Below are 12,767 nucleotides of genomic sequence, written 5' to 3'. Positions count from 1 at the left end.
GGAGGACCTTGAGGTTTAGTTTCCAAAGAAGAGACCTATGCCTTCCAATTCTTATGGAGGGGCAAAGCATGGCAACTGGAAGAAGAACAGTGGTGGTACTTCTCAGAGTACCGCAACTACTCTAGTTTGTTCCAAGTGTGGGATACCTCACTCAGGGAAGTGTTTGTTGGGTTCTGGAGCTTGTTTTCGTTGTGGTAGGATGGGACATCAAAAGAAAGATTGTCGCATGCCGATGAATAGCGGAGCTCCACAACAGCCATATGGAGGAGGTGCTCAGGCACAGCGGGGTGGTTAACCGGGGGGTTCAACCCAGGCTAGGATACTCCCTAACTCCTAGTCCCGTAGAGAATGTAGGAGATGTTGTCATAAGTACCATTTACATGCTTTCCAATAAAGTTGTTATACTATTCGAATCAAGGGCAACATTTTCTTTTATCTCATGAGAATTTGTTAAATTGTGTGGCATTAAGACTCAACAGTTAGATTATAAACTGGTAGTGGCTATGCCTTCAGGGTCAGTAGTCGTATGCAGTAGGGTAATCCATGAATTTCTAGTAGAAATTTAGAAGAGAGTACTACCAGTTAGTCTTATGTTTGATATGCAGAACTTCGATATCATTCCGGGTATGGACTGGTTGTCTGTTAGTTATGCCAGTATCGATTGCCACAGAAGAGAAGTGGTGTTTAGACCTCCACGAAAGTAAGAATACAGATTCTTAGGGTCGTGTGTGCACTTCACACCACGAATCCTCTCAGCTTTGTAGGTTAGGAGATTACTTTTGGAGGGATGCGAAGGGTATATGGCATTTGTGATAGATACGCCGGCAGGGGAACATGAACTGGACAAGATTCCTGTTGTGTGCGAGTTTCCAGATGTGTTCCCAGAGGACTTGCTGGGATTACCTCCAGATCTTGAGGTGGAGTCTGGTATAGAGTTAGCTCCAAGTACGGTGCCGATATCAAAAGCTTCGTATCGTATGGTGAAAACAAAGGTGTAGTTCCAAGAGGGAGGGTGAATTGGGTTTTAAAATTTTTCCTTTAAATCTTTTTAAGAATTCTTAACTTATTGTTGATTCTTCAAACTTTCAACAAAAACTTATTTCTTTATTTAATCCACAACCACACAAACATTCAATCATTTAAGTAATCAATCAACCAAACCAATCAACCACAATTTGAAAGCAAACAACCATACCAAGATTAAAATATACAGCACTTTGGGTAATGTAAGAACTTAAGATGGTTGTTTGTTTATATAAGCCCTATGGATATAAATTTGAACCAAGCCCTGTAGTGAATGATAATTTATGCTTGCTAATATAAAACCCTATATTAATGGATTTGCTTCTTCAATATGATGTGCAATATAAAAAACCAACACTCTTTCCAAAAGCCTAGACTTTATATAAACTTTTAGTTAAAGAGTCTTTGGGGTGTTAACCAAACAACGTACTCCCTTGTGGTTTTCACAAAGTATTGATCAACCAACGTACTCCCTTTCGGTTTCTGCAAGCCCAAAAACAATTTATACTTTAGTTTACTTAATTTCCAAACTTCGTAGTATAAATGATTAAGAATTTAAATCATTCACACAATTTATATGTGCTGAAAATAAAGAGTAAGGGAAAGAGAGAATGAGACCGATATTTTTATGAGGTTTGGCTTATACCCAGCTTAGGTCCTCACCTTTGGCAAACCACTAAAGGATTACTAAAATCAGTTCCTTTGCCGAATGGAACAATACTGTTTACACACTCCTTCAGTAGGCTAGAGTCCGCCTCTCCAAACAATGTACCCTCATTCGATCACTCCTTCAATTAGGCTAGAGCTCGCCTCTCTAAACGATATCTCCTCGCTCAGCCAACGATCCAAATAACCTTGAACCGTCAATATCTACAAGATAGAAATCAAATAGATGTACAAAGAGTTTGCTCCTAAAAGAGCTTATTAGTACAACAATTCAGCACTATAATATACTTCAAAGTAAATAATAATATGAAATTTAACTTGAAGCAAAAGGGAGTATATCACCGATTAATTATTTCAATGATTGAAAGATTAAGAATTTGTAGCACAAGATTGGTGATTGAAAGTCAGCAATACTCAATTGAATTCGTGCACAAGATATAAGCACGAGAGCCTTTCAATGATGAGAGTAGTTGAGAGAGTTTGATAGCTGAATTTGATTCATGGTAATTAATTCAATGATCTTTGAGGCTTTTTTATAGACTTGAAAAAGTATGTAACTTGATCCCCAAGTGACTTGGAGTATTCCCCAAGTTTTCACAAAATTTGAGCCCCAAGCAACCTCATTTAAAAAATTTATCCGTTATAAAAATTTAAAAACTGTCGCGTGACAGTTGACTGTCCCTTTTTGGGTAGTTGTCTGTCTATTTAATTTAAAGGGGCAGTAGGATGTCAGTCACCTAATTGAACACGAATAGACGCCTCAAATTTCACTAGCAGTCACTTGTAGAACATGGACAGGTGACTGTCAAGCTGTCAATTTCGAGCACCCTTCAGTTTTTTTATCATAACTTTTTCTGTGTAACTCCAAATTTGACGATCTTGGTTTCAAACGAAATCTAAGAGAAAATCCCACAACTTTCATTTTGAACACATTTTAAAATAAGGAGTTTTTGATAGAGAAAAATGCACCTCAATACGGATATATAAAAATTAACAGCATTTGGAAAATCCTCTTTTTGGTGTTTTTCATTCCAAAAATGATTCTCACCTTTTTGAAACAATTTTTTACCTTATAAAAATATTTTCCAAGTATGTTAAAAGGTATCTAGCTCCAAGAAACTAACCTAAGAGTTTCATGCATCCATATTGAAATTATTTGAAATACTTACATGAAATTTCCTATAGACTCTTTCAAATTTTCAATTCTTGAATTCCTTCAGGTATTTATACTTGCTTCATCTCTCTTTGAGCTTTCATCAAGTTCTATTTAATCCTCATGCTCTCATGATCTTCAAGCTTTATCTTTGAATCTACTTTTGAATCCATGCTTTAAGCTTTATATTGATCATCCTTCTTTGAAATATAAGCTTTCATAAATTCTTTAACCTTGCATTCATCATTGAGTCCTGAAAAGACATTACTAAACAAAGCATGTTAAGTTCTACTTGTTTGTTAGCATCAAAATAGGATGTTAAGCCTTGTAAGGCCAACATATGGCTCTAACTGAATTGAGAGAGTTGAAAGAATAACTTTAGGAGCTGCTAGATAAGAAGTACATTCGACCAAGTGTTTCTCCTTGGGGAGCACCAGTGCTATTTGTGAAGAAGAAGGACGGGTCGATGAGGATGTGCATTGACCATAGAGAACTTAATAAGGTAATGATAAAGAACAAATACTCGTTACCTAGGATCGATGATTTGTTTGACCAGTTACAGGGCACGCACATCTTTTCTAAGATCAATCTACGGTCTAGGTATCACCAGCTAAAAATGAAAACGGAGGATGTTTTGAAAGCATCTTTTCGAACTCGGTATGGCCATTACGAATTCATGGTTATGTCATTCGATCTGACAAATGCACCTGCAGCATTTATGGATTTGATGAACCGGGTCTTTCACGAATACTTAGACCAGTTCGTCGTGGTATTTATTGGTGACATACTAGTATATTCTAGGAGTGTTGCTAAACACGAAGTTCATCTAAGACTAGTACTGCAAATGCTAAGGGAGAAGAAGTTATTTGCTAAACTGAAGAAGTGCGAGTTCTAGCTAGAACAGAATGCATTTCTAGGGCACGTAGTGTCCAAAGAAGGAGTATCAGCGAATCCGAGTAAGATAGAGTGTAACACCCTGAACCCCTAAACCCGGGTCCAGTGCGTTATGCCTAATAATATCCTGATAAGTCATAACCCATAACATACATACGCAGCGGAAAACATAAATATAATCTCCATATAACATAATACCATAAAACCGTAATATACCAGAGTTTTCTATTTCCTATCTAGAATCCATAATACTCATTCATCACCTGCATTTCCATAAATACATAATTCCAGAACATTCCAGTATGTCCACAAACATTCTTTTCTCCACAGACTTAAAACATAAAGACTTATAACATAACATATGCATCCCCAAAATATTATCAACATATACCCTGATTCTTTAGTCCTCAAAAATGCTAAATACCCTTGAGCTCCTAACCCCGACCTCGAGGATGTCCTAAAAAGAAACATTCATATTCGGGTGAGACACATTTCAATAAGGGAAGAAACATACATATTAAAACAGCGTGTGGCTAACATGAGGTACATAGATATCATTTTAAAATACATTTGTATATCATTACATAGCATTGAAACCGTTTTCTGAACCTAATCAAACACATGCAAAAATTTAACTCATGAGATTACTTAAGAATAGGGGTGATTACCCGCCCATACAAGCAGCAGCCCTCTACTCTGATACATAGGTAATCCTAAGGCAACAAAAGCATATCAGGGCACTTACCTTACTCAGTAAGCCCTCAAACGTTAGATTAATCTCGTACTCACGCATTCAACAATAGTTTACCAACAAAGGCCTTAAGGATAGGAAAATCTACCCACCCATACAAATAGATTCCCTCTGCCCTAGTACGTTGTGCAGCTATTGCCACATCTGAAACTACTAGTGCACTCGCCTTTCTCAACAAGCCCTCAGGCAAAGAGTTCGTCTTGCCCAATCGTAACATGTTCTACGTACATACATACTTCTATTATCATAAAACATCATTCATTTCTGTCATTACACATTCATACACATTCATTCATGTTCATAACTTAACTTTGTATTTCGTTTCACTTTAAGTGACTTTTTCCCATTCGTATCGTTCATGTTTCACTTTTCTTTTCATTGCATTGTCATTTCATTGTCATTCCATTGCATAACATTTTCATTTCATTCCTTCGTAGTGCAGCTGGTCTTTAGCCATCATCAGTTAGTTTCCACATAGAAATGCGCTAGAATCTGCTACAGTTAGTCCACATAAAAATGCGCTAGAATCTGCTAACATGGCTATCTTTCAGCTGTCTTACATTTACATGGTTGCATTTAACATACACAAGCAATATTGTCCATACTATATTTTATTTATAAGCTTTACTTACTTAACTTGCATCTCATATATCTAACATATATTTGCACAGAATCTCATGCCACACAGTTTTAGCAATAAAATTCATATACATTTCTTACAAAATAAGTCAATCCATAGTTAACATTGATATACTGAAAATACATTTCATTTCTTACTTAATTTCTTAGAAAAATTCTTTCCACTTCCAATCGTTTACTTTCACATATGCATAACTATATAAACATTCCTAGGCTCAGAAAACATAATTTCATGGCTGGCATTTTAAACCCACATATAAACATATATATACATAAATAGCACATAATTCATTTTAAATCATGAAAAAAAAACCTAATTTAATACATAAATTTCCCCCTTACCTAACTTGCAACTACACCTGTAGGATCCCCAAACTGATACCCACACGGCGTTCACCTAGACCCTGAATCCAAAAATCTTAAATAATTAAAATAAATTCCAATTAACTTAAATTTTAAAGAAAATACTTATTTACTATTTCCTAGGCTCCAAATAACGACATTCCTTAAGAAAATTCTAAAATAACTAACTTACCCTGATTTTGGGATGTTTCCCAAACCTCACAATCCAACAATCAGCTCCTATAGCCCTGAAGAGAATGATCCCACGAACCTCCTGACGGTTCCGGATCGTCAAACCGAGTCAAAATTGGCCCAAAATCGAGGAGAGAAGGTGGGGAAACTGTATTTTAGAGAGAGAAGAAGAAAATTCCTAAGGTCTTGCGCTGAAAATGAAGAAAGAGCCTATTTATAGACAAGGCTTCGTCGACGAGACACGTCGATTCATCGACGAGATGCTGTAGAGACTTCGTCGACGAGAAGATACCTTTGTTGACAAAATTCAGGGTTTCCAAAATTCTCTCTCGGGATTTCTTCACTGATGAGAAGCAGACTTCATCGACAAGATTTGAAGGACACTCGTCAAAGAATACATACATTTGTCGACGAGGCCCGCTTTTACTTCTAATTTCTTTCCTTTTTTTCCTTTATTGTCCATTAATCCATTTCATTTATCATATTTTCTAATTATTTAAATTCTTGGGTCATTACATTCTCCCCTCCTTAAGAAATTTCGTCCTCGAAATTTTACCAACCAATCATCCTTTCACATTACTTTACATTCATTTGCTAACTACCATCATAAGAACTTAACATGCATGTGATCACATAAATAATTTAATCATCATTCATTAAATTAAATTATCCCATACCTGCTTCTCTGGTGGCATCCTCCTCAGCTCGGAGTGTGTACAATCGAGGCGGACCACCTCTTCCAAGTGGCATCTGCTACTTTCCCTTGTCCTAATTCTGAGCAGCTACCATAGGCAAGGGTTCTCGACAATCTTTCCTATGGTGCCCTAGCTTACTACACCTGTAGCAATTCAGAGTGTCATACCAACATTCACCCCTATGCCTCTTATCACACTTCGGGCATACAAAGCCCATTGCTTCTTTCCCTTTCTACCCTAATCCCTGACTAGCCTCGGAATGAAAGTCAGATGGTGCAGGTCTCTTCTTCTGCTCTAGAGGTTTAATGCTGCCCTGGATACTTTTTTCTAACACTGAGGCCTTATCAACTAATTCTGAAAAGCTTTGAACCTAAAACCCGACCACCAGCTCGTAGATTCTGCACCTCAGACCTTTCTCAAATTTCCTGGCATTCCTTGCTTCATTTGGGACCAGGAATGGAGCAAAACGCGACAATTCTATAAATTTAGCCACATATTTCGCAACTTTCATGTCTCCCTGGGTCAGATTGGTGAACTCTTCAATCTTCTCCTCTCTGAAAGATGAGGAAAAATACCTGTCAAAGAAAAGTTCCTTGAACCTCTTTTAGGTAAGAGCTATCTTTACGACCCTCTGATCCTCCAACAGCTTTGCAAAAAGCCACCAGCTCTTCGCTTCTTCAGTCATCTTAAAGGTGGCATAACGGACCTTTTGCTCATCCGTGCAGTCGAGTACAGCCATAATCTCCTCTATCTCCTGTACCCAATTCTTTGCTGCCACGGGATCAGGTCCCCCTATAAAAGTTGGAGGGTTCATCCTCATAAACTCTTTTATATTGCAACCTTGTCTTGCATGTGGACAGTTATGTTCCTTGGGTTCCTTCTTCATTTCTGTTTTGACTTGACGGATGATACCTCACAATACCTTAGAGGTATCTATTCCTTCCTCGCTAGAGGTCACTGAATCCTCCCTTCCTTCAACCTCTATATTCTCATCTCCAGAATCCATCCTAAAAAATAGGACAGAGAAGAGATAAGAATTTCATATTAAAACTCCAAATAACATAATCATTAAATTAAAATCCAAAATCTCCATATAAGGACCAGTCTCACAATTCAGAAACAAAAACATCTAAGGTTTACCGTGGCTTTTCTGAGGCCGTCGACTACTTCAGAAAAATCACAGGAAATCATCGACATAATTTCACCTCTAAATCACAAAACAAGACCCTATACTTCCCTACACCAAACCTACTTCTCAATATCTAACCTATTCATCTACTATTCCTTATCCTAACTATTTCCTATACTCGGGTATAAATCATTTCCTAAATCCTCAAAATCCCAAAATCATTGCTCTGATACCAAAATGTAACACCCTGAACCCCTAAGCCCAGGTCTGGTGCGTTATGCCTAATAATATCCTGATAAGTCATAATCCATAACATACATACGCAGCGGAAAACATAAATATAATCTCCATATAACACAATACCATAAAACCGTAAAATACCAGAGTTTTCTATTTCCTATCTAGAATCCATAATACTCATTCATCACCTGCATTTCCATAAATACATAATTCCAGAACATTCCAATATGTCCACAAACATTCTTTTCTCCACAGACTTAAAACATAAAGACTTATAACATAACATATGCATCCCCAAAATATTATCAACATATACCCTGATTCTTTAGTCCTCAAAAACACTAAATACCGTCGAGCTTCTAACCCCGACCTCGAGGATGTCCTGAAAAGAAACATTCATATTCAGGTGAGACATATCTCAGTAAAGGAAGAAACATACATATTAAAACAGCATGTGGCTAACATGAGGTATATAGTTATCATTTTAAAATACATTTGTATATCATTACATAGCATTGAAACAGTTTTCTGAATCTAATCAAACACATGCAGAAATTTAACCCACGAGATTACTTAAGGATAGGGGTGATTATCCGCCCATATAAGTAGCACCCCTCTGCTCTTATACATAAGTAACCCTAAGGTCACAATAAAAGCATATCATGGCACTTACCTTACTCAGTAAGCCTTCAAGCGTTAGATTAATCTCGTACTCACGCATTTAACAATAATTTACAGGCAAAGGCTTTAAGGATAGAGAAATCTACCCGCCCATACAAATAGGTTCCCTCTACCCTAGTACGTGATGCAACTATTGCCACATCTGAAGCTACTAGTGCACTCGCCTTTCTCAACAAGCCCTCAGGCAAAGGGTTCGCCTTGCCCAATCGTAACATATTTTACGTACATACATACTTCTATTATCATAATACATCATTCCTTTCTGTCATTACACATTCATACACATTCATTCATGTTCATAACTTAACTTTGCATTTCGTTTCACTTTAAGTGACTCTTTCCCATTCGTATTGTTCACGTTTCACTTTTCTTTTCATTCCATTGTCATTTCATTGCATAACGTTTTCATTTCATTCCTTCGTAGTGCAGCTGGTCTTTAGCCATCATCAATTAGTTTCCACATAGAAATGTGTTAGAATCTGCTATAGTTAGTCCACATAGAAATACGCTAGGATCTGCTAACATGGTTGTCTTTCAGCTGTCTTACATAAAGTTGCATTTAACATACACAAGCAATATTGTCCATATTATATTTTATTCATAAGCTTTACTTACTTAACATGCATCTCATATATCTAACATATATTTGCACAAAATCTCATGCCACATAGTTTTAGCAATAAAATTCATATACATTTCTTACAAAATAAGCCAACCCATAGTTAACATTGATATACTGAAAATACATTTCATTTCTTACTTAATTTCTTAGAAAAATTCCTTTCCACTTCCAATCGTTTACTTTCATATATGCATAACTATATAAACATTCATAAGCTCATAAAACATAATTTCATGGTTGGCATTTTAAACCCACATATAAACATATATACATAAATAGCACATAATTCATTTTAATTCATGAAAAAAAAACCTTATTTAATATATAAATTTCACCCTTACCTGACTTCCAACTACGCCTGTAGGATCCCCGAACTGATACCCACACGGCGTTCACCTGGACCCTGAATCCAAAAATCTTAAATAATTAAAATAAATTTCAATTAACTTAAATCTTAAAGAAAATACTTATTTACTATTTCCTAGGCTCCAAATAACAACATTCCTTAAGAAAATCCCAAAATAACTAACTTACCCTGATTTTGGGATGTTTCCCAAACTTCACAACCCAACGATCAGCTCCTACAGCCTTGAAGAGGATGATCCCACGAACCTCTTGGTGGTTCTAGATCATCAAACCAAGTCAAAATTGGCCCAAAATCGAAGAGAGAAGGTAGGAAAAGTCGTATTCTAGAGAGAGAAGAAGAAAATTCCCAAGGTCTTGTGATGAAAATGAAGGAAGAGCCTATTTATAGACAGGGCTTCATCGATGAGACACGTCGATTCGTTGACGAGGCGCTATAGAGACTTCATCGACGAGAAGATACCTTCGTCGACGAAATTCAGGGTTTTCAAAATTCTCTCTCGGGATTTTTTCGTCGACGAGATTTGAAGGATACTCGTCGATGAATACAGACATTCATCGACGAGGCCTACTTTTCCTTCTAATTTCTTTCCTTTTTCCTTTATTGTCCATTAATCCATTTCATTTATCATATTTTCTAATTATTCAAATTCTCGGGTTATTACATAGAGGCAATAGTGGACTGGGCAAAATCAAAGAATTTTCAGGAGGTCAAAAGTTTTCTAAGTCTTGCAGGTTACTACCGTCGTTTTTTAAAAGGCTTCTCTAGTTTAGTAGGTCTATTGACGCTACTCACGAAGAAGAACGTGAGGTATGATTAGACTGATGAGTGTAAGCTGAGTTTTTAGGAGCTGAAACAGCAACTAGTTACTACTCCAGTTTTGACCATTCCATTTGGGGATGGTGGATTTGTTATCTATAGTGATGCCTCTAAGAAGGGTCTCAGCTATGTTCTAATGTAGCAGGGCAGGGTGGTTGTATACGCTTCTTGTCAACTCAAAGAGTATGTGAAGAACTACCAGACATATGATATGGAATTGGCAGCTGTAGTGTTTGCATTGAAAATATGGAGGCACTACCTGTATGGTGAAAGGTGCGAGATTTTTACCGATCATAAAATTCTTAAGTACATTTTCACTAAGAAAGAGCTGAACATGAGGCAGCGTAAATGGCTTGAGTTGATAAAGGACTACGACTATACCATTAGCTATCATCTAGGAAAAGCAAATGTAGTAGTTGGTGCTTTAAGTTGGAAGTCAATTGATGTGTCAATCTCACAACTGGAAGTTCAGCATCAGATCTGTATGGACCTAGAGAGGTTAGGCTTGGAGGTAGTGGAAGGAAATCATCAAGCTATTCTTGCTAGCTTGGTGGTATAGTCGACCTTACAGGAGAGGATCCGAGCAGCGTAGAAGGAAGATCCAAAGCTGATTGAGGCTATAGAAGGAGTCCAGAGTGGGTTAAAGCTAGATTTCAGTATATGGTGATGGGATTATGAGATTCCATGTCAGGGTATGTGTACTAGATGACGTCGGGATTAAAAAGGTCATTCTGGAGGAGGCACACCATACACTCTACACCATACATCCTAGCAGTATGAAGATGTACTAGAATCTAAAGGAATCTTTTTGGTGGTCTAACATGAAAACAGAGATCGCTCGTTTCGTAGAGCAGTACCTAACATGTCAGCAGGTCAAAGTAGAGCACCAAAGGTCAGTAGGACCACTTTAGCCACTTGACATCCCCAAGTGGAAGTGGGAGCACATCTCGATAGACTTTGTGACGAGATTACCTGTGGCGGTGCATGGGCAGAATACTATATGGGATGTAATTGATTGACTGACAAAGACTGCACATTTCATTCCAATCAAAGTCAGCTATTCTCTGAATTGGCCAGTAGAGTTGTATGTGTAGGAGATTGTATGACTCTCTGGTGTCCCTGTTTCTATTGTTTCAAATCAAGATCCATGTTTTATGTCTCGTTTTTGGAAAAGTCTACATGATTTCTTAGGATCGCAGCTCACGTTCAGTACGTCTTTCCACCCACAGACGAATGGGTAGTCTGGGAGGACTATACAGACACTAGAAGATATGTTGCGGGCTTGTGTACTGGATTTTGGTGGCAGTTGGATACGGTATCTACCGCTTGTCGAGTTCGTGTATAACAACAGTTACCATGCTAGCATAAAGATGGCACCTTACGAAACATTATATGGTCGTCGGTGTCAATCTCCATTGTACTGGGATCAAGTAGGTGAGCGGCAAATATTGGGTCCAGAACTGATTCAGCAGCCCTCTGCAAAGGTCAAGTTGATCAGGGATAAAATTAAGGCAGCTCAAAGTCGGCAGAAGAGTTATGCTGATACTCGTCAACAAGAGCTGGAATTTGAGGTAGGAGATATGGTGTTTCTGAAGATCGCTCCGATGAAAGGGGTGATGAGGTTCGGAAAGAAGGGGAAGCTAAGTCCTCGGTATATTGGGCCTTTTGAGATCATGGAAAGGATAGGTTCGATTGCTTATCAAGTGGCTTTACCCCCAACACTATCCAGAGTCCATGATGTGTTTCACGTGTCAGTGCTAAGGAAGTACATGTTAGATCCATCACACGTGTTGAGTTACGAACCTCTAAAGATCAGTGAGGCTTTATCATATGAGGAGGTACCAATATAGATATTAGATTAGAAAGTTCAACAGCTACAGACCAAAGAAATACCATTAGTGAAGGTATTATGGCGTAACTATGCATAGGAGGAAGCTTCATGGGAACTAAAGTCAGAGATACACCAAGAGTACCCACAGTTATTTTATAGTATGTAAGTATGTATAGTAAAATAGGTGGTTCAGATTAAATAGTATGGTCTTCGAAAGAATTTGCATGTGTATGTAATCTCCTGAAACATCATGTTGTAACCACGGTATTCCTCCATCATATGAGAGGGTATGTAATAAACTTGAGTTGGAGCTGCTATGTAGGTGGCTACCGACTCTTCGGTAGGACTAAGCTGTAAGTGTAGAATATGCGTAGTATCTATGAGCAAATTTTGAGGATGAAATTTTTATAAGGATGATAGATTGTAGAGACCCGAACCCGTAAATAAGGAAAATAAATAAGAAAAAGGTAAAAAGGAATTTCAGTAGGCCTCATCGATGAAGCCAGTATATTCATTGACGAAGTCCATTCAGTTCTTTGTCGCCGAAATTCAGAGCATTGTCGACGAAGAAATACCGAGTGAACCAAAGAAAATATTTGGATGGGATTCATCAACAAAGATAGAGCTTCATCCATGAACTGAGTGGCTGGTTCGTCGACAAAGGCGCCGCCTCACCGACAAATTTGACTCGGTCAAAGGTTCTATAAATATCATTTTTGGTTGCTT

General features: G+C 37.7%; 1 protein-coding gene across 1 annotated transcript; it reads left to right on the top strand.

The window, feature by feature from the left end:
* Positions 1-37: 37 nt before the first annotated feature.
* LOC131149195 (uncharacterized) lies at positions 38-998 on the top strand. The gene is made up of 2 exons (XM_058099428.1): positions 38-277; positions 765-998. Exons 1-2 carry the CDS (start codon positions 38-40, stop codon positions 996-998), a joined length of 474 nt encoding a protein of 157 aa, XP_057955411.1.
* Positions 999-12,767: the final 11,769 nt, after the last annotated feature.

This window comes from Malania oleifera, chromosome 1 (genome assembly GCF_029873635.1).
Source record: "Malania oleifera isolate guangnan ecotype guangnan chromosome 1, ASM2987363v1, whole genome shotgun sequence".
In the NCBI taxonomy this organism is placed as follows: domain Eukaryota; kingdom Viridiplantae; phylum Streptophyta; class Magnoliopsida; order Santalales; family Ximeniaceae; genus Malania; species Malania oleifera.
The sequence above is the reverse complement of the archived record's forward strand: the minus strand, read 5'-3'. Positions and strand labels throughout refer to the sequence as shown.